The 13,697-nt window shown below is 42.5% G+C and overlaps 1 protein-coding gene across 1 annotated transcript in view; it reads left to right on the top strand.

Moving 5' to 3' along the window:
- The window catches only part of ATXN10 (ataxin 10), a 112,898-nt gene that overhangs the window by 31,331 nt on the left and 67,870 nt on the right, over positions 1-13,697 (top strand). The window contains exons 5-6 of the mRNA XM_060254102.1: positions 3,369-3,533; positions 9,252-9,332. Of these exons, the coding sequence (XP_060110085.1) occupies positions 3,369-3,533; positions 9,252-9,332 (246 nt within the window). The remainder of the gene's footprint in view (positions 1-3,368; positions 3,534-9,251; positions 9,333-13,697) is intronic.

Raw genomic sequence — 13,697 nt, 5'->3', positions numbered from 1 at the left:
AATCCAAGGAACAGCTCCAGTCCGATGTCTCCGCGACCCTTTCCCTCCTGGCCACCCTGGGCCTCCAGGTCAATACTACAAAATCAAATCTGACCCCTATTCAATCCATACAGTTTATAGGGGCACATCTTTTAACTCTGACATGCAAAGCCTACCTGCCGGCAGACAGAGTACAACACATCAAATCTCTGGCCAGAGATATCATTCTACATCGCTCTCAGACAGCTTTCACCTTTCAAAGGATGCTGGGACTTATGGCTGCCACCACCTCCGTCCTTCTATTTGCCAAACTTCATATGCGCCCTCTTCAGTTGTGGTTCGTCAGGACGTTTCATCCTCAACGTCAACATCAACTTGCTGTACTCACTATTCCAGCTCACATCATCCCCTCTCTCAAATGGTGGACTTTAGACCATCACCTCCTCAAGGGAATGTCTTTCACTCAGACTCCTCCCTCGGTGATTGTCACTACAGATGCTTCCAAGTGGGGATGGGGAGCCCGCTTAGGACAGCTTACTGTACAAGGCCAGTGGACAGAATACGAAAGGTCTCTCCACATAAATTGCTTGGAGTTGATGGCGGTCCACAGGGCGCTGCGGTCCTTCCTTCCGTCGCTTCACAACAGACACGTCCAAGTTACATCGGACAACATAGCCACTGTCTTCTACATAAATCGACAGGGCGGTACTGCCTCCATCAGATTGTGCAAGAGGGCCTTGACTCTATGGCACTGGAGCATTGCTCACGGCATTTTCCTATCTGCAGTGCATCTACCCGGAGTTCAGAACATTCGAGCCGACGCTCTAAGTCGACAGTCCATCAACGACCACGAGTGGTCCATCAACAATCAGTATCTTCTCCCTCTCTTTCAGAGGTTCGGTACCCCGGAGATAGATGCATTTGCAACACCAGACAATGCACAGTGCCCCCGCTTCTACATGCGCGGCCAGTCGTCTCCACTATCTTCAGGGGACGCCTTCCTACAGTCTTGGAGCGGCCCAATACTTTACATGTTTCCTCCAATACCACTCATTACGAGAGTACTACAGAAAATCATGTCGGACAATGCCAACTGCATCCTAGTGACCCCATGGTGGCTCCGTCAACCGTGGTTCACCACTCTCCTTCTACTGTCACGCGGCCTATTTCACCGCTTCCCTCAAGCCCAGGACCTACTGTCTCAGCAGAACGGCAGGGTTCTCCATCACAACCCCGCTCTCCGCCGTCTTACAGCATGGAGAATCAATTCATGAACTTCACTCTGGAGGTCCGACACATCTTGCTCAATGCCAGGAAACCTGCCACTAGAAAATCCTATGCTCTCAAATGGAAACGCTTTTCCAAATACGCTGATTTGCATTGCTTTCGACCCGAATCAGCCAATATCAATCAAATTTTGACTTACACTCTGACTCTCTCCAATACTGGACTGTCCTACTCTTCCCTGAAGGTTCATCTAGCAGCTATCTCTGCATTCCATCCATGCATTGATGGCTCCACTGTATTCTCACACTCTGCTACCAAGGCCTTCCTGAAAGGGATCCTTCACCTCCACCCTCCAATCTGCAAAATACAACCCGCTTGGAGCCTATCTCTGGTTCTCAGTTAGCTAATGAAGCCACCCTTTGAACCCACAGCTTCTATTTCTTTACATCTTCTGATGTGGAAAACAGCCCTCCTAGTAGCCCTTACTACCGGCAGACGGGCCAGCGACATCTGCGCTTTCAGAGCGGACCCTCCGTACACTATTTTCCACCACAATAAGGTGGTGCTACGCCCGGACCCCGCTTTCTTACCTAAGGTGGTGTCACCTTTCCATCTAGGGAAGCCTTCCGTCTTGCCGGCGTTTTTTCAAAACCCCACAGATACAGGTCAACGCACCCTACATAATTTAGATGTACGAAGAGCTCTGGCTTTCTAAATCGAGCGAATTAAACAGTTCCAAAAGGACAATTGACTTTTTGTGTCTTATGCTACCCACAATCAGGGTGCCAGAATCTCTACTCAAAGATTCTCAAAGTGGATTACATCCACCATATCTATATGCTATGAACTGGCTAAGCAGCCCATACCTGAGCACTTGCGAGCTCATTCCACTAGAGCCGTCGCAACCTCAACAGCCTTCTGCAAGGGCGTTCCGATGGAGGACATCTGCGCTGCTGCGGTTTGGTCGTCCCCATCTACCTTCGCCTCGCACTACGCTCTGGACGTTCGTGCCCGGCATGACACCTCCTTTGGGCAGGCTGTGCTGAAATCAATCTTCGACTGATTTCCCCCGCTACCTATTTGTGAGTACAAGTTTATTCTCTCTATAACTTACGGTCCTTCTATTACAGATCCAGCACCCGCCTCCTGACAAATAGCTTGCCAGTCACCCATATGTGAGACTGCACAGAGACCACGAAGAAGATGGACAGGTTTCTTACCTGTAACTGATGATCTTCGAGTGGTCATCTGTGCAGTCACACATACCCACCCAGCCTTCCCCGCTGCTGGACTATCATATCAATGCATTTACTACACCTCTCCGGCGGCGGGAAAAAACTGAGTGGGTTGGGCGCCTCCCCCTCGTCTGGGCATGCACAGACGCTGCCCCCTCTCCGGGACGAGGGGAAAGGCGCGCCAAAAATAACGCCTTAGGATTGCTTTGAATTCTCCGAGATGGGCCCGATCCTGGCAGATAACCCATATGTGTGACTGCACAGATGACCACTCGAAGATCATCAGTTACAGGTAAGAAACCTGTCCTTGTCCCTGTTTGATTTCTGTCCTACCTTTTAACTCAGAAGGATCTCCAAGGTAGCTTGTCCGTCTTCTGTGATGCATTGCTGCAAGGTGGCATCCCACCTACACCTCTGTTTTCATCCCTTTTCATGCCCTATGCCTCCTCCAACCACTGGCAAAATGGATAACTGGCTGTCAGTCTGTACTGCTCCAATACTGCAGGTCATCTTACTCTCCAAGGGCAGAGAGGGAGAATCCATGTTCCTCATCTGAGGTGCAGAACGATGACCACTGGTCAAATGGATTGTGTCCTGGTTGTCTGCTACTTACTATTTCTCCTGCCCACAGACTGACTGCAGGTCTTCTTACAGCTTAAGGGCAGAGGAGGAGGAAGAATTGGAAAGTAAGAGAGATGGATAGCTATAATTTGTTTCATGTAAATATTTGGGCCCATTATCACAGAATGTTGCTTTATTTTTTTTTATATATAATTTATAAACTGAGGGGTCAATAGAGGAAATTTCTGAAGTGGGAGCAGATGAGAAGAGATGGAATACTTGGTCAATATGTTTGTTTTGCTCTGAAAAACACTTCAAATCAGCCACTAATGCAGACCTGTAAACAAAGCTTAATTTTTTTTAAAGGACTTGCTTAAATCATCAAGATGAGAAAATTGTTGAATATTGCTGTATGATTCTTTTCACTTGCCTTAACCCCGAGAGAACAAGAGTGCTACGAGAAGAAAACAATTTGAACATTCCTCTTGCAGTTCTGCAAGCCTGCAGAAGGTACCCGGAATCAGAATGGGTGTATGTATTTATCTTTTCAAGATTCTTGCTGAGGTTTTAGCTTAATCTTTTCAGTTAAACAAGCACAGTTTGATTTAGAACATCTTCTCTTACTACCTATATTGTAAGAATTTCATGTGAGGATGCCTCTGGGAAAGATGCAGCTCCCCATGTGCAGACACAGACCACAGAGTCTATAGACCATATCCCAAGATTTACATGTTTTGGAAATCTGTGCTACAATTTGTGGAATAAATGTTACGTAACTCTTGCTGGGCTATCTGAAGGGTTTTGTAGATGGTCCAGATAGGAATTGTTTTAAAGTTTATTTATGGCAGCAAAGTTGGTTTGGGCAGCAGACTGGAAGAAAACAGCATGTATAAACAAATGGCTTAATAAAATCTGTCTGTAGCATTTTTAAAAAAGTTAATGCATCATCAGCTAAAGTGACTTGTTTACAAAAGGTTGATCTATTTACAAAACATCCTGGAAGAAGCGTGATAAAAGACTTCCATTTACCTTCTTTGAATCTTTGTAACACAGTTTTTTTTTTTTGGATGTTGATTGAAAATGAAGTAAAAATAGCGAACAACCATCTTGAGATGTTTGGCATTAGATTTTTAAGGATATAGTAAAAAGGTAAAGGTAGTCCCCTGTGCAAGCACCAGGTGTTTCCGCCTCTGGGGTGGCATTGCTTTCACAATGTTTTCATGGCAGACTTTTTTTTTTACGGGGTGGTTTGCCATTGCCTTCCCCAGTCATCTACACTTCCCCCCCAGCAAGCTGGGTACTCATTTTACCAACCTTGGAAGGATGGAAGACTGAGTCAACCTCAAGCCAGCTACCTGAACCCAGCTTCCACCGGGATCAAACTCAGGTCACGAGCAGACTTTATGACTGCAGTACTGCAGCTTTACCACTCTGCGCCACGGGGCTATAGTATCCCCTTGAATTAACCTTAAATTGGGGCTTCCAGGGAAACTGGAGTATAAATATTTTAAATAAATAGATAAAACCATTATGAAGCCAAGTATTGTTAGTACTACTAAAACTAAGGTCTTTCATAATAGACAGAACTAATGTTGCTGTTATATATATAAAATGCCATTTAAACATGTATATTTGGTGCTCCATGATACAATATTTCTTGGAGAAAATGCTTTAATCATCAAAGGAGAGCTTTTAACTGAGCCAATTCATGTCCTGTTAGAATATATATGGACAATTAAAGACCATCAGAGTTTAATTTTCTGTCTTCTACCAGCTGCAAGTATCATAATAGCTTCCAAAAGTGGTGTTCTGAAGCACAGTCCAGAAGGAATTGTTATATTGACTTTGGAACGTAGCAGAACAAAATCATTGAGGTTATGCTATTAAGGAAAGCATAAAATGGAATTTAGGCTTTCTACAAGCACTGTTACCCTTCATAAATTTTTGTAAGCTAATGCTTATTTTCAGTCTTTACAAATCCTTTTTTAATATATCTGACAGTTCTTCTGTTAAGACTTCATAGGCATAGACTTCACTCTGTTTAGGACTGTATTGTTAGTCTCTGTAACTTTTAAAGTCAGAACAATTTTTTCAAAAGCAGGATACCTAACACCCTTCCCCCATTTTGGTAAACTTGGTTATTCTGGTGTTAACATGATTTTCTCTTGCAGATAATGGATGCAAATTGGTTACATACTTTGAGATCTAAACACCCCCACCCCAGTTGAAAGTTTACAGAATTGCATCCATGTTGTTATAGGACTGCATCTGTGTGACCGTGTTTGAGACCTGAGTTGTAGATCTGTCACTTGGGTTGACTTTATTTTTGATAATAGGTAGATAATAGGTCATGAAGGATAGTTGTGAAAGGACATACATTTTAAAATGAGATAAAAAAGAGATATCAGAGATAAAAAAGCCTTCTGTGTCAGAGGCATCTTTGCCAATAGGGTTGTACTCAGGGAGCCTGCTTCAGTTTCTGGCATTGAAATGTGTGAAAGATGAGGTATTACCTCTGTGAGATCCAGTATGTGGAATTACTTTGGTGTATTGCAGTTGTTGTCCAAGTTTCAGGTTTTTAAAATTACATCTCATCTTGCAATGTGAAGGCAAACTTACTTTCCATGTTTAAAAAGCTGTTCTTTACATGTAAGTAACAGAATTCATTCCTGCTGGACTGGAAAATTGCAAAATGTTAAGAAGTCAGATTCTGTTTTTTCTAATCAACACCAGAGAAGAGTGCTATGGCTTTTGGAAGCTACTGTGTGTAGGAGGGAAAAACCCATGTGGGATGACATGTGTGACCTATTTTAGATCTTGAACCTGCAGTCATGGGTGTTTGCTAGGGGGAAAATACTTCAAAATTACACATAATCATATAACTCTGAATCAGGTAATAGTGTGGATCAATAGAGGTGCAAAATAGAGCTAGGAACAGATGAAGAGACTATTCTACAAACCTGAAGGAAATCTTAGATATGCAAAAAACAAACACAAACTAGGGGGATTAAAACTCCTCAAAATAAAAAAAAATCCTGCAGCTTTAAGAAAAGAATGCCTACTGAAGTCTCAGTTGTCATATTGGAGGTTGCTAGGCAAGCACAACAATATTTTTGAGCTTTCAAAATCTTGATTTCTATCAAGCTAAACCATGAGGAGCAAGGGGGGGGGGGTGACCTGAAGGCCAAAACAGCCCTGCAATGGGTTCTGTCCCTCTCCCCTGTAATGTCCCCAGTGGAGGAGAATTTTCTAGGGATAGGCCTGGTGACCACTGGAGACGCACTTGCCATGCCACTGGATGCTGTGGCAGCCACTACACACCTGCGCCTAGCCCAGCAGAGGCTCTGTGCAGCTCAGCCTGACTGTTCCTGGGGAGAGGCTTCAAGGGAAAGGGAAAGAGGGAAAGGTGAAGACAGGAGAACATATAAAGGTAGGTTGGATGGTGGGTGGGGAGGAGAGGAGGAAGGAAGAGTGGAGAAGAGTGAAATTCCTGCATTGTGAAGGGGGTTGGACTAGATGACAGTGGAGGTCCCTTCCAACTCTATGATTCTATGAGAGATTATGCAGGTTTACCAAGGGAAGGCAAGAAGAAATTGTGAAGGTGGGGGGAAATTAGATGCCCCCTGCAAGTCCTTGTGAGCACCTTGATTATATATATATATATATATGCATGCTGCAGGAGTTTACTATCTTAGCATATCCAGTTGTATGAGAGAGGCAGACAGAAAATGCCCTTTCTAACTTGGCAGCTGCGCTTCTCAAAAAGAACTGAGTATCAATATTAATTAAGAATTAACATGACAAGAATAAATGTTCAGCCCCATTTGGAATAGATTTGTGCCATTACCTAAAATCTCATTTTTTATTAGGAAACAGGGAACTTGGCATTTGTGATGGGGAATGTCAAATTGTAATCCTTTGATGGTTTTTCCTCTCTAGTGGAAAGAAGCATAGATGGATATAGCAGCTCTTCTATAACGTCTCAAACTATAGATGCCTTCTCCTTCACTTTTCCTTGAAATACTTAATCCTTGCATTTTATGGAGCCAAATATGGGTAGAAATTATGAGGAAAATTGTAAAAAGGGAGTTACAGTACCTTTCCTGTCTTGATGTAATATGTAAATTGCAATGTATTCTCACAGTATGTTTATCCACAGGCATCTTCCTTTCTATGAAACCTCGTCCTTTGCAAGCACAAATTTGTATTCAGTTCATGGAAAGCTGGAGTTATTCCTCATGCTACAGGTTTCCAAGTGCAACTGAGAATTTTGCCCACTGGAAAAATGATACTTCAGAAGCACTGCAATAACAGCTACTTACCATCTTTAGGAGCAGTGCTGATATTTTGTACAGACTCTTTGAAAAGCTATTTCCCAATAAATCTGTGAATATATTTGCCTCTTGCAAGAGTGATGTTGCACCATGTATTGGTCACAAACACTGTATGTGAGAGATTTTGTGCTGAGAGTAAGGAGGTGCACCTAATGACCCTCCCTGTTCCTTGGTCACCCACACTGAGTGACTATAATATATTACACACTACACTTAGCCAAAAGGTTGATAAGCTATAATATATTGTCTTCATTGGTGGAACCACACTTTAGTTGGCTGATGGCTGTAGTTCTTGTGTGAACACCAAGTGACCTTGCTTCTCAAGGTTGCTTCAAAAAATGTGCTAAATTCCCCCTCCCGCCAAATTTAAGAATACTTGCAATATGCAGGGCTTTATTTGTAGCAGGAACTCCTTTGCATATTAGGCTACACCCCCTTGATGTAGCCAATCCTCCCGGAGCTTACAGTAGACCCTGTAATAAGAGCCCTGTAAGCTCTTGGAGGATTGGCTACATCAAGGGGGTATAGCCTATTATGCAAAGGAGTTCCTGCTATAAAAAAGGGCCCATATAACATGATGTCATCATGAGCTTCCCCTCCACCCCGTTCTAGATCACTGGCTTGGCAGGGCAGATGAGCTTGCAGAGTGCTCATGCCTTGATACACAGTAACTTGACTCTAGTCCTGTCTGTTTGTGGATCTTTTTTCTCCTCCGCCAGATTTAATGGTCTATATCCAATGAAATGTGAACATAACATAGGAGAAACCATGTTGGATCAGGCTAGTGGCCCATCCTGTCCAACACTGTGTCACACAATGGCCAAAACCCAGGTGTATGTGTATGTTGTCCAGTTTAGCACTGTTCTTGATAGTGCAACTTATGCAGCAATCCTAGTGCAAGTGATAGCACTTGTTTTGTGCAATTGAGCCTCCATATTTGCAATACATTCTTAATCTAACTCCAGATCATAGATTCAATTTAAATGAATGATCTTTCATTGTCATCGGTGGTAGCCTTGAAGTCCCTGGTCTTTGCTCAGCACTTTGCAACAGATAAAACCAATTACCTCTGCTTGTACAGTGACTGTGCTAGCTGAAGTGGACCACAGGATGCACACCAATACCTGTAAATAAGGTAAAAAGTCTTGTTTAAGTAGAGTTAATTTGATTGTTAGAGCAAGGAAGATAAGCCTTTGGTTAATCCTATGCGTTTTAAGACCTACCATTGTCTGCTGTTTCCATCTAACCAAAGTTCAGAACACTTTAGGACACCTAGAACCTCACTGAGTTGCCCTTAGGAATTTGAAGCATTTTTACCCCAACTTTGCACAACTGAAATTTCAAATTTGTGGAGGGTTGAAAGTAGAAAATTACAGGTTGGAGACCTTTGTTATTGTGGAGGAATTTACAGGTTTTAAAATATAGTTTTCCTGAATTTTGTTAACGCTATAGGATGTGTCTTGTACTCTTTCTGCTTCCCTTGTGATTACTAATAAATTAAGCATTGTTTGAAAGTGTAAGTTTGACACATTGCTCTATTTATTATAGTTTCTCAGTTGAGTTAACCTCTTGTCAGTCAAATGATATGGATTATATATTTCTGCTTTTCTTTACAGTTTACATTAGGTCAAAGCTTGCCTAAACTGGCCAAACAATTTAAAAATGTGATAATTAATCTTATCCAGAAACTAATTGTAGGCTAATTTGATCCCTTAGTACTTAGTGAACATTACAGTCTCCTCTTTAAAATTCCAGTTTGTAACATTTATTTCTCTTAGCAGGTATTGGTACAAACGTCATTTCGTTAGCAGCTAGCTATTGTAAAGTCCCAATATAAATATGAACTCCAGTGCAGAGCAGCTAACTGTGCAGTTTTCTCATACCAGTTTGTCTCCCCCCCCCCCTTTTCTTTCAGGTTCTTGATTGTTACCAACCATTTACTGAAGTGCCCGGAGTTGGTCAAAGCTATGTATGCCAGACTGAGCAATCAAGAAAGGTAACCCCAAAAACCAATGTGGGTTTTAGCATTTAGCATTCCATATAAAGTATCCTGTTCGCATGATTTGAAAAAAAATTGTGTGGTTTCATAGCTGGCACAGAATCTCTAAATGCATGTTTCTTTGTCAGTAATGGTTTTAAATTGGTTGGTTAACATTACAATTTAGCCGCAACTGGCAGGGATTTAGATAGGAGTTGCAGAATCCAGGTTGGCGCCCTTCCTCTATAAAGAAAGGCAGAGAGAGAAAAAATGAAGACAAAGTTTCATGCTTGTGCCTCGATTTCATCAGGGCACCGCACCCTGTGGCATCATGTGGCTCTGTTTGTACTGTCGTTCAGTTGCTGGGGGGAAGGAAGTCTAGCGAAGCAGATCTGCACCAAATGAATTTATGCTTCTCTATAGAACTGTAGCAAAGTAAGCACTTCTTATACTGCTGGGTCTTTTTAAAAGAAAAAACAACAATGTATTGTGGAGAAAGAAAAATAATACTAGTCTTGAAAAAGAAAATATTGGCAAGGTACAATCGGGGCTTCTTTTGTAGGAAAAAAACCCAGCAGGAACTCATTTGCATATTAGGCCACACCCCTCGATGGCACCATTGTTCCACACAGGGCTTTTTAATAGTAAAAGCTCAGCAGGAACTCATTTGCATATTAGGCCACGCCCCTGATACCAAGCCAGCTGAAACTGCATTCCTGTTAAAAAAAAAAAAGCCCTGAGTGTACAGTAATATACAGATTTCGTTAGTGTCAGTGTGTTTCCAGCTAATCTGTTTATGTCCATCATAGTCACAGCATTTAGTTGTGAACAGCACAAACCATGAATTGTTGCTGTAGTATTCCTTACAAAGATACTAAGCCTACAGAGCAATCATAGTACGGCTTGCTGAGTCATGCCCTATGCAGGTTGCATATCGAGAGTCAACAGTGAGACTTGCATGCCCCTTTGGTATTCAAGAGATACTGCATAGGTGGGAGTGGTGGTAAACTGTCTAAACCAGGGGTCCCCATCTTTTTTTGACCTGTGGGCACATTTGGACTTCTGACATGGCATGATTTCACAGTTGGGTTCAAGCCCAATTCTAAACTGTCATGATTTTGAGATGTTATGCAAAGAAACAATCAGTACATGTTATATTTGCTCAAGGTCTTACTGTTCCAGCTTTAAAAAGTATACACACAACACCATGAAAAGTACTAGCAGACCAAGAATATGGTGTTTGGGAATAGTCCAAAGGCATATGGCAGAGTTTTACTTTTGAAACTATGCAATCTGTAGTCTGTTTCTGTGGGAAGTTATCCAGGTAAATAATGGGTATAGTGCCAATAAATTGTACTGGTGATGAACACCCTGAACATGGCTTTAGAAGCTAGACCAATTGGAGACGCATACCAATTTTGCACTCACCCTATGCTGCTCTGACGTCCATCTTCTCAGTGTGGTGTTCTCCTGATTTCCCACTATTTGCATCAGGGATGTAGCAAACATCACGGTTTTTAGCGGTTTCTGTTTGCTGTGCGAAAACCACAATGTTTGCTGCAGCCCTGGCGCAAATAGTGGGAAATTGGGAGGACGCCGCGCTGAGAAGGCGGATGTGAGAGCAGCGTAAGGGTGAGTGCGAAATCGGTCTTATTATTTCATTCTGAAAGGGACACCTTTCACCTCAAGGGCAGAATCCTTGCAGTGTCTGAATCATGGGGTGGATGAGAACAGAGGCGGTCTTGAGAAGGTGGAAGAACAAAAAGATGCAAATACCACTGTTATGGTAAGCTGCATCTTGCAAACGTTTTTTGTAAATGAAATTGCATTCGTTTCCTTCATTAAAGAATTGGCAGTTTTCTAGCTAATTACCTTTTAGGGGTTGCATACCATCAGTATTTGCAGCTGTCAAGATATTTCATAGAATCATAGAGTTGGAAGGGACCTTTAGGGTCATCTAGTCCACCCCCCTGCACAATGCAGGAAACTCACAAACACCTCCCCTAAATTCACAGGATCTTCATTGCTGTCAGATGGCCATCTAGCCTCTGTTTAAAAACCTCCAAGGAAGGAGAGCCCACCACCTCCCGAGGAAGCCTGTTCCACTGAGGAATCGCTCTAATGGTCAGGAAGTTCCTCCTAATGTTGAGCCAGAAACTCTTTTATTTCAACCCATTGGTTCTGGTCCTGCCTTCTGGGGCCACAGAAGACAATTCTGCACCATCCTCTTTATGACAGCCCTTCAAGTCCTTGAAGATGGTGATTATATCACCTTTTAGCCGCCTCCTCTCCAGGCTAAACATCCCCAGCTCCTTCAACCTTTCCTCATAGGACTTGGTCTCCAGACCCCTCACCATCTTTGTCGCCCTCCTCTGGACCCGTTCCAGGTGATGTCTTACCAGAGCAGAGTAAAGCGATACCATCACATCATGTGATCTGGACACTATACTTCTGTTGATACAGCCCAGAATTGCATTTGCCTTTTTAGCCACCGCATCACACTGTTGACTCATGTTCAAATTCATTTTATTTGTTTTAGCCCAGTTTTCCAGCCTGTCAGGGTCATCCTGTATCCTGTTTCTGTCTTCTGTGTTTGCAACCCCTCCCAATTTAGTATCATTGGCAAATTTAATAAGCATTCCCTCTATTCCTTCATCCAAATCATTGATAAAGATGTTGAACAAAACAGGTCCCAGGACAGATCCTTGAGGCACTCCACTTGTCACTCCTTTCCAAGAGGATGAGGAACCATTCACAAGCACTCTTTGGGTGCGATCTGTCAACCAGTTACAGAGCCACCTAACGGTAACAGGATCCAAACCACATTTTACCAACTTGTCAACAAGGATAGTATGTGGAATCTTATCAAAAGTCTTACTGAAATCAAGATAAACGATGTCTTCAGCATTCCCCTAATCCAGCAAGGTGGTCACTTTCTCAAAAAAAGAGATCAGTTTAGTCTGACATGACTTGTTCTTGAGAAAACCATCCTGGCTCTTAGTAATCACATCCATTCTTTCTGAATGTTCCAGGACTGACAGTTTGCTAATTTGTTCTAAAACTTTTCCAGATATTGACATCAAGCTGACGGGTCGGTAGTTACCTGGATTGAAGATGGGGACAACATTCGCCCACCTTCAATCTTCCGGCACCTCTCCTGTTCTCCAAGAATTCTCAAAAATAATAGCCAGAGGCTCAGAAATTACATCCGCAAGCTCTTTTACAACCCTTGGATGCAGTTCATCTGGTCCTGAGGAATTAGTTTCATTTAAAGAAACTAGGTGTTTATGTACTACCCATATGCTGATCCTAGGTTGGAACTTCATACCTCCTTATATGTTCTGTTTTTGCCGTGTTGAGCACCATTTCCCTCAGAAGAGAAGACTGAGGAAAAGTAGGAATTGAGCAGTTCTGCCCTCTCTTCATTACCTGTTACAATTTTACTTTCTTGACCTTGCATTGGGCCTACCATGTCCTTGCTCTTTTTCTTACTCTGAACATAAGAACCTTTTTTCATTTTTTTTAGCATCTTTGGCCAGCCTAAGCTCATACTGAGCTTTAGCTTTCCTAACTTTTTCTCTACAAGCACTGGTGATTTGTTTATATTCATCCTTGGTTATAAGGCCCTCCTTCCAATTCCTAAAGGAGGTTTTTTTATTTCTCAAGACTTTAGAGAGCTGTTTATGGAGCCACTTCAGCTTCTTTAGGCTTTTTTCCATTTTTTCTTCTCATAGGAATTGTCTGTGATTGCGCTTTCAGTATTTCGCTTTTAAGAAACTCCCACCCCTCTTGAACCACCTTCCTCTTAAGTATTTCTGACCATTGGATTTTACCCAGCATAGTTCTAAGTTTATCAAAGTTTGCCTTTCTGAAGTCCAACCTATAAGTCTGACTACATATAGCTTTTCCCTTCCCTAAGACTGTAAATTCCAAAATCACTTGGTCACTACTGCCCAGGGTGCCCACTATTTCCACTTCTTCAATCAATTCTTCCTTGTTGGTAAGAATCAAATCCAAGATAGCAGATCCCCTGGTTTCCTTCTTTACTTTCTGGAAAAGGAAGTTGTCAGCAAGACAAGTCAGGAATCTATTGGATTTTTCATTTTTAGCAGAGTTGGACTTCCAACAGATGTCCGGGTATTTGAAATGTCCCATGATTACTGTATCCTTTCTCTTGGAGAACTTTGCAATCTGCTGCAGAAGTATCTCATCCAAGTCCTCTGCCTGGCTTGGTGGTCTATAGCAGACCCCCACAATAATAATATTTTACCCAGAGACTCTCAACTGAGCTGCCATGCTCAGATTCACATATTTCCTCACAAGTATATACCTCCTTCACATATACTGCTACGCCGCCACCCTTTCTCATTTTCCTGTCCCTTT

The sequence above is a fragment of the Heteronotia binoei genome, chromosome 14 (genome assembly GCF_032191835.1).
Source record: "Heteronotia binoei isolate CCM8104 ecotype False Entrance Well chromosome 14, APGP_CSIRO_Hbin_v1, whole genome shotgun sequence".
Classification (NCBI taxonomy): Eukaryota; Metazoa; Chordata; class Lepidosauria; order Squamata; family Gekkonidae; genus Heteronotia; species Heteronotia binoei.
This window is presented reverse-complemented; position numbering and strand designations above follow the sequence as displayed.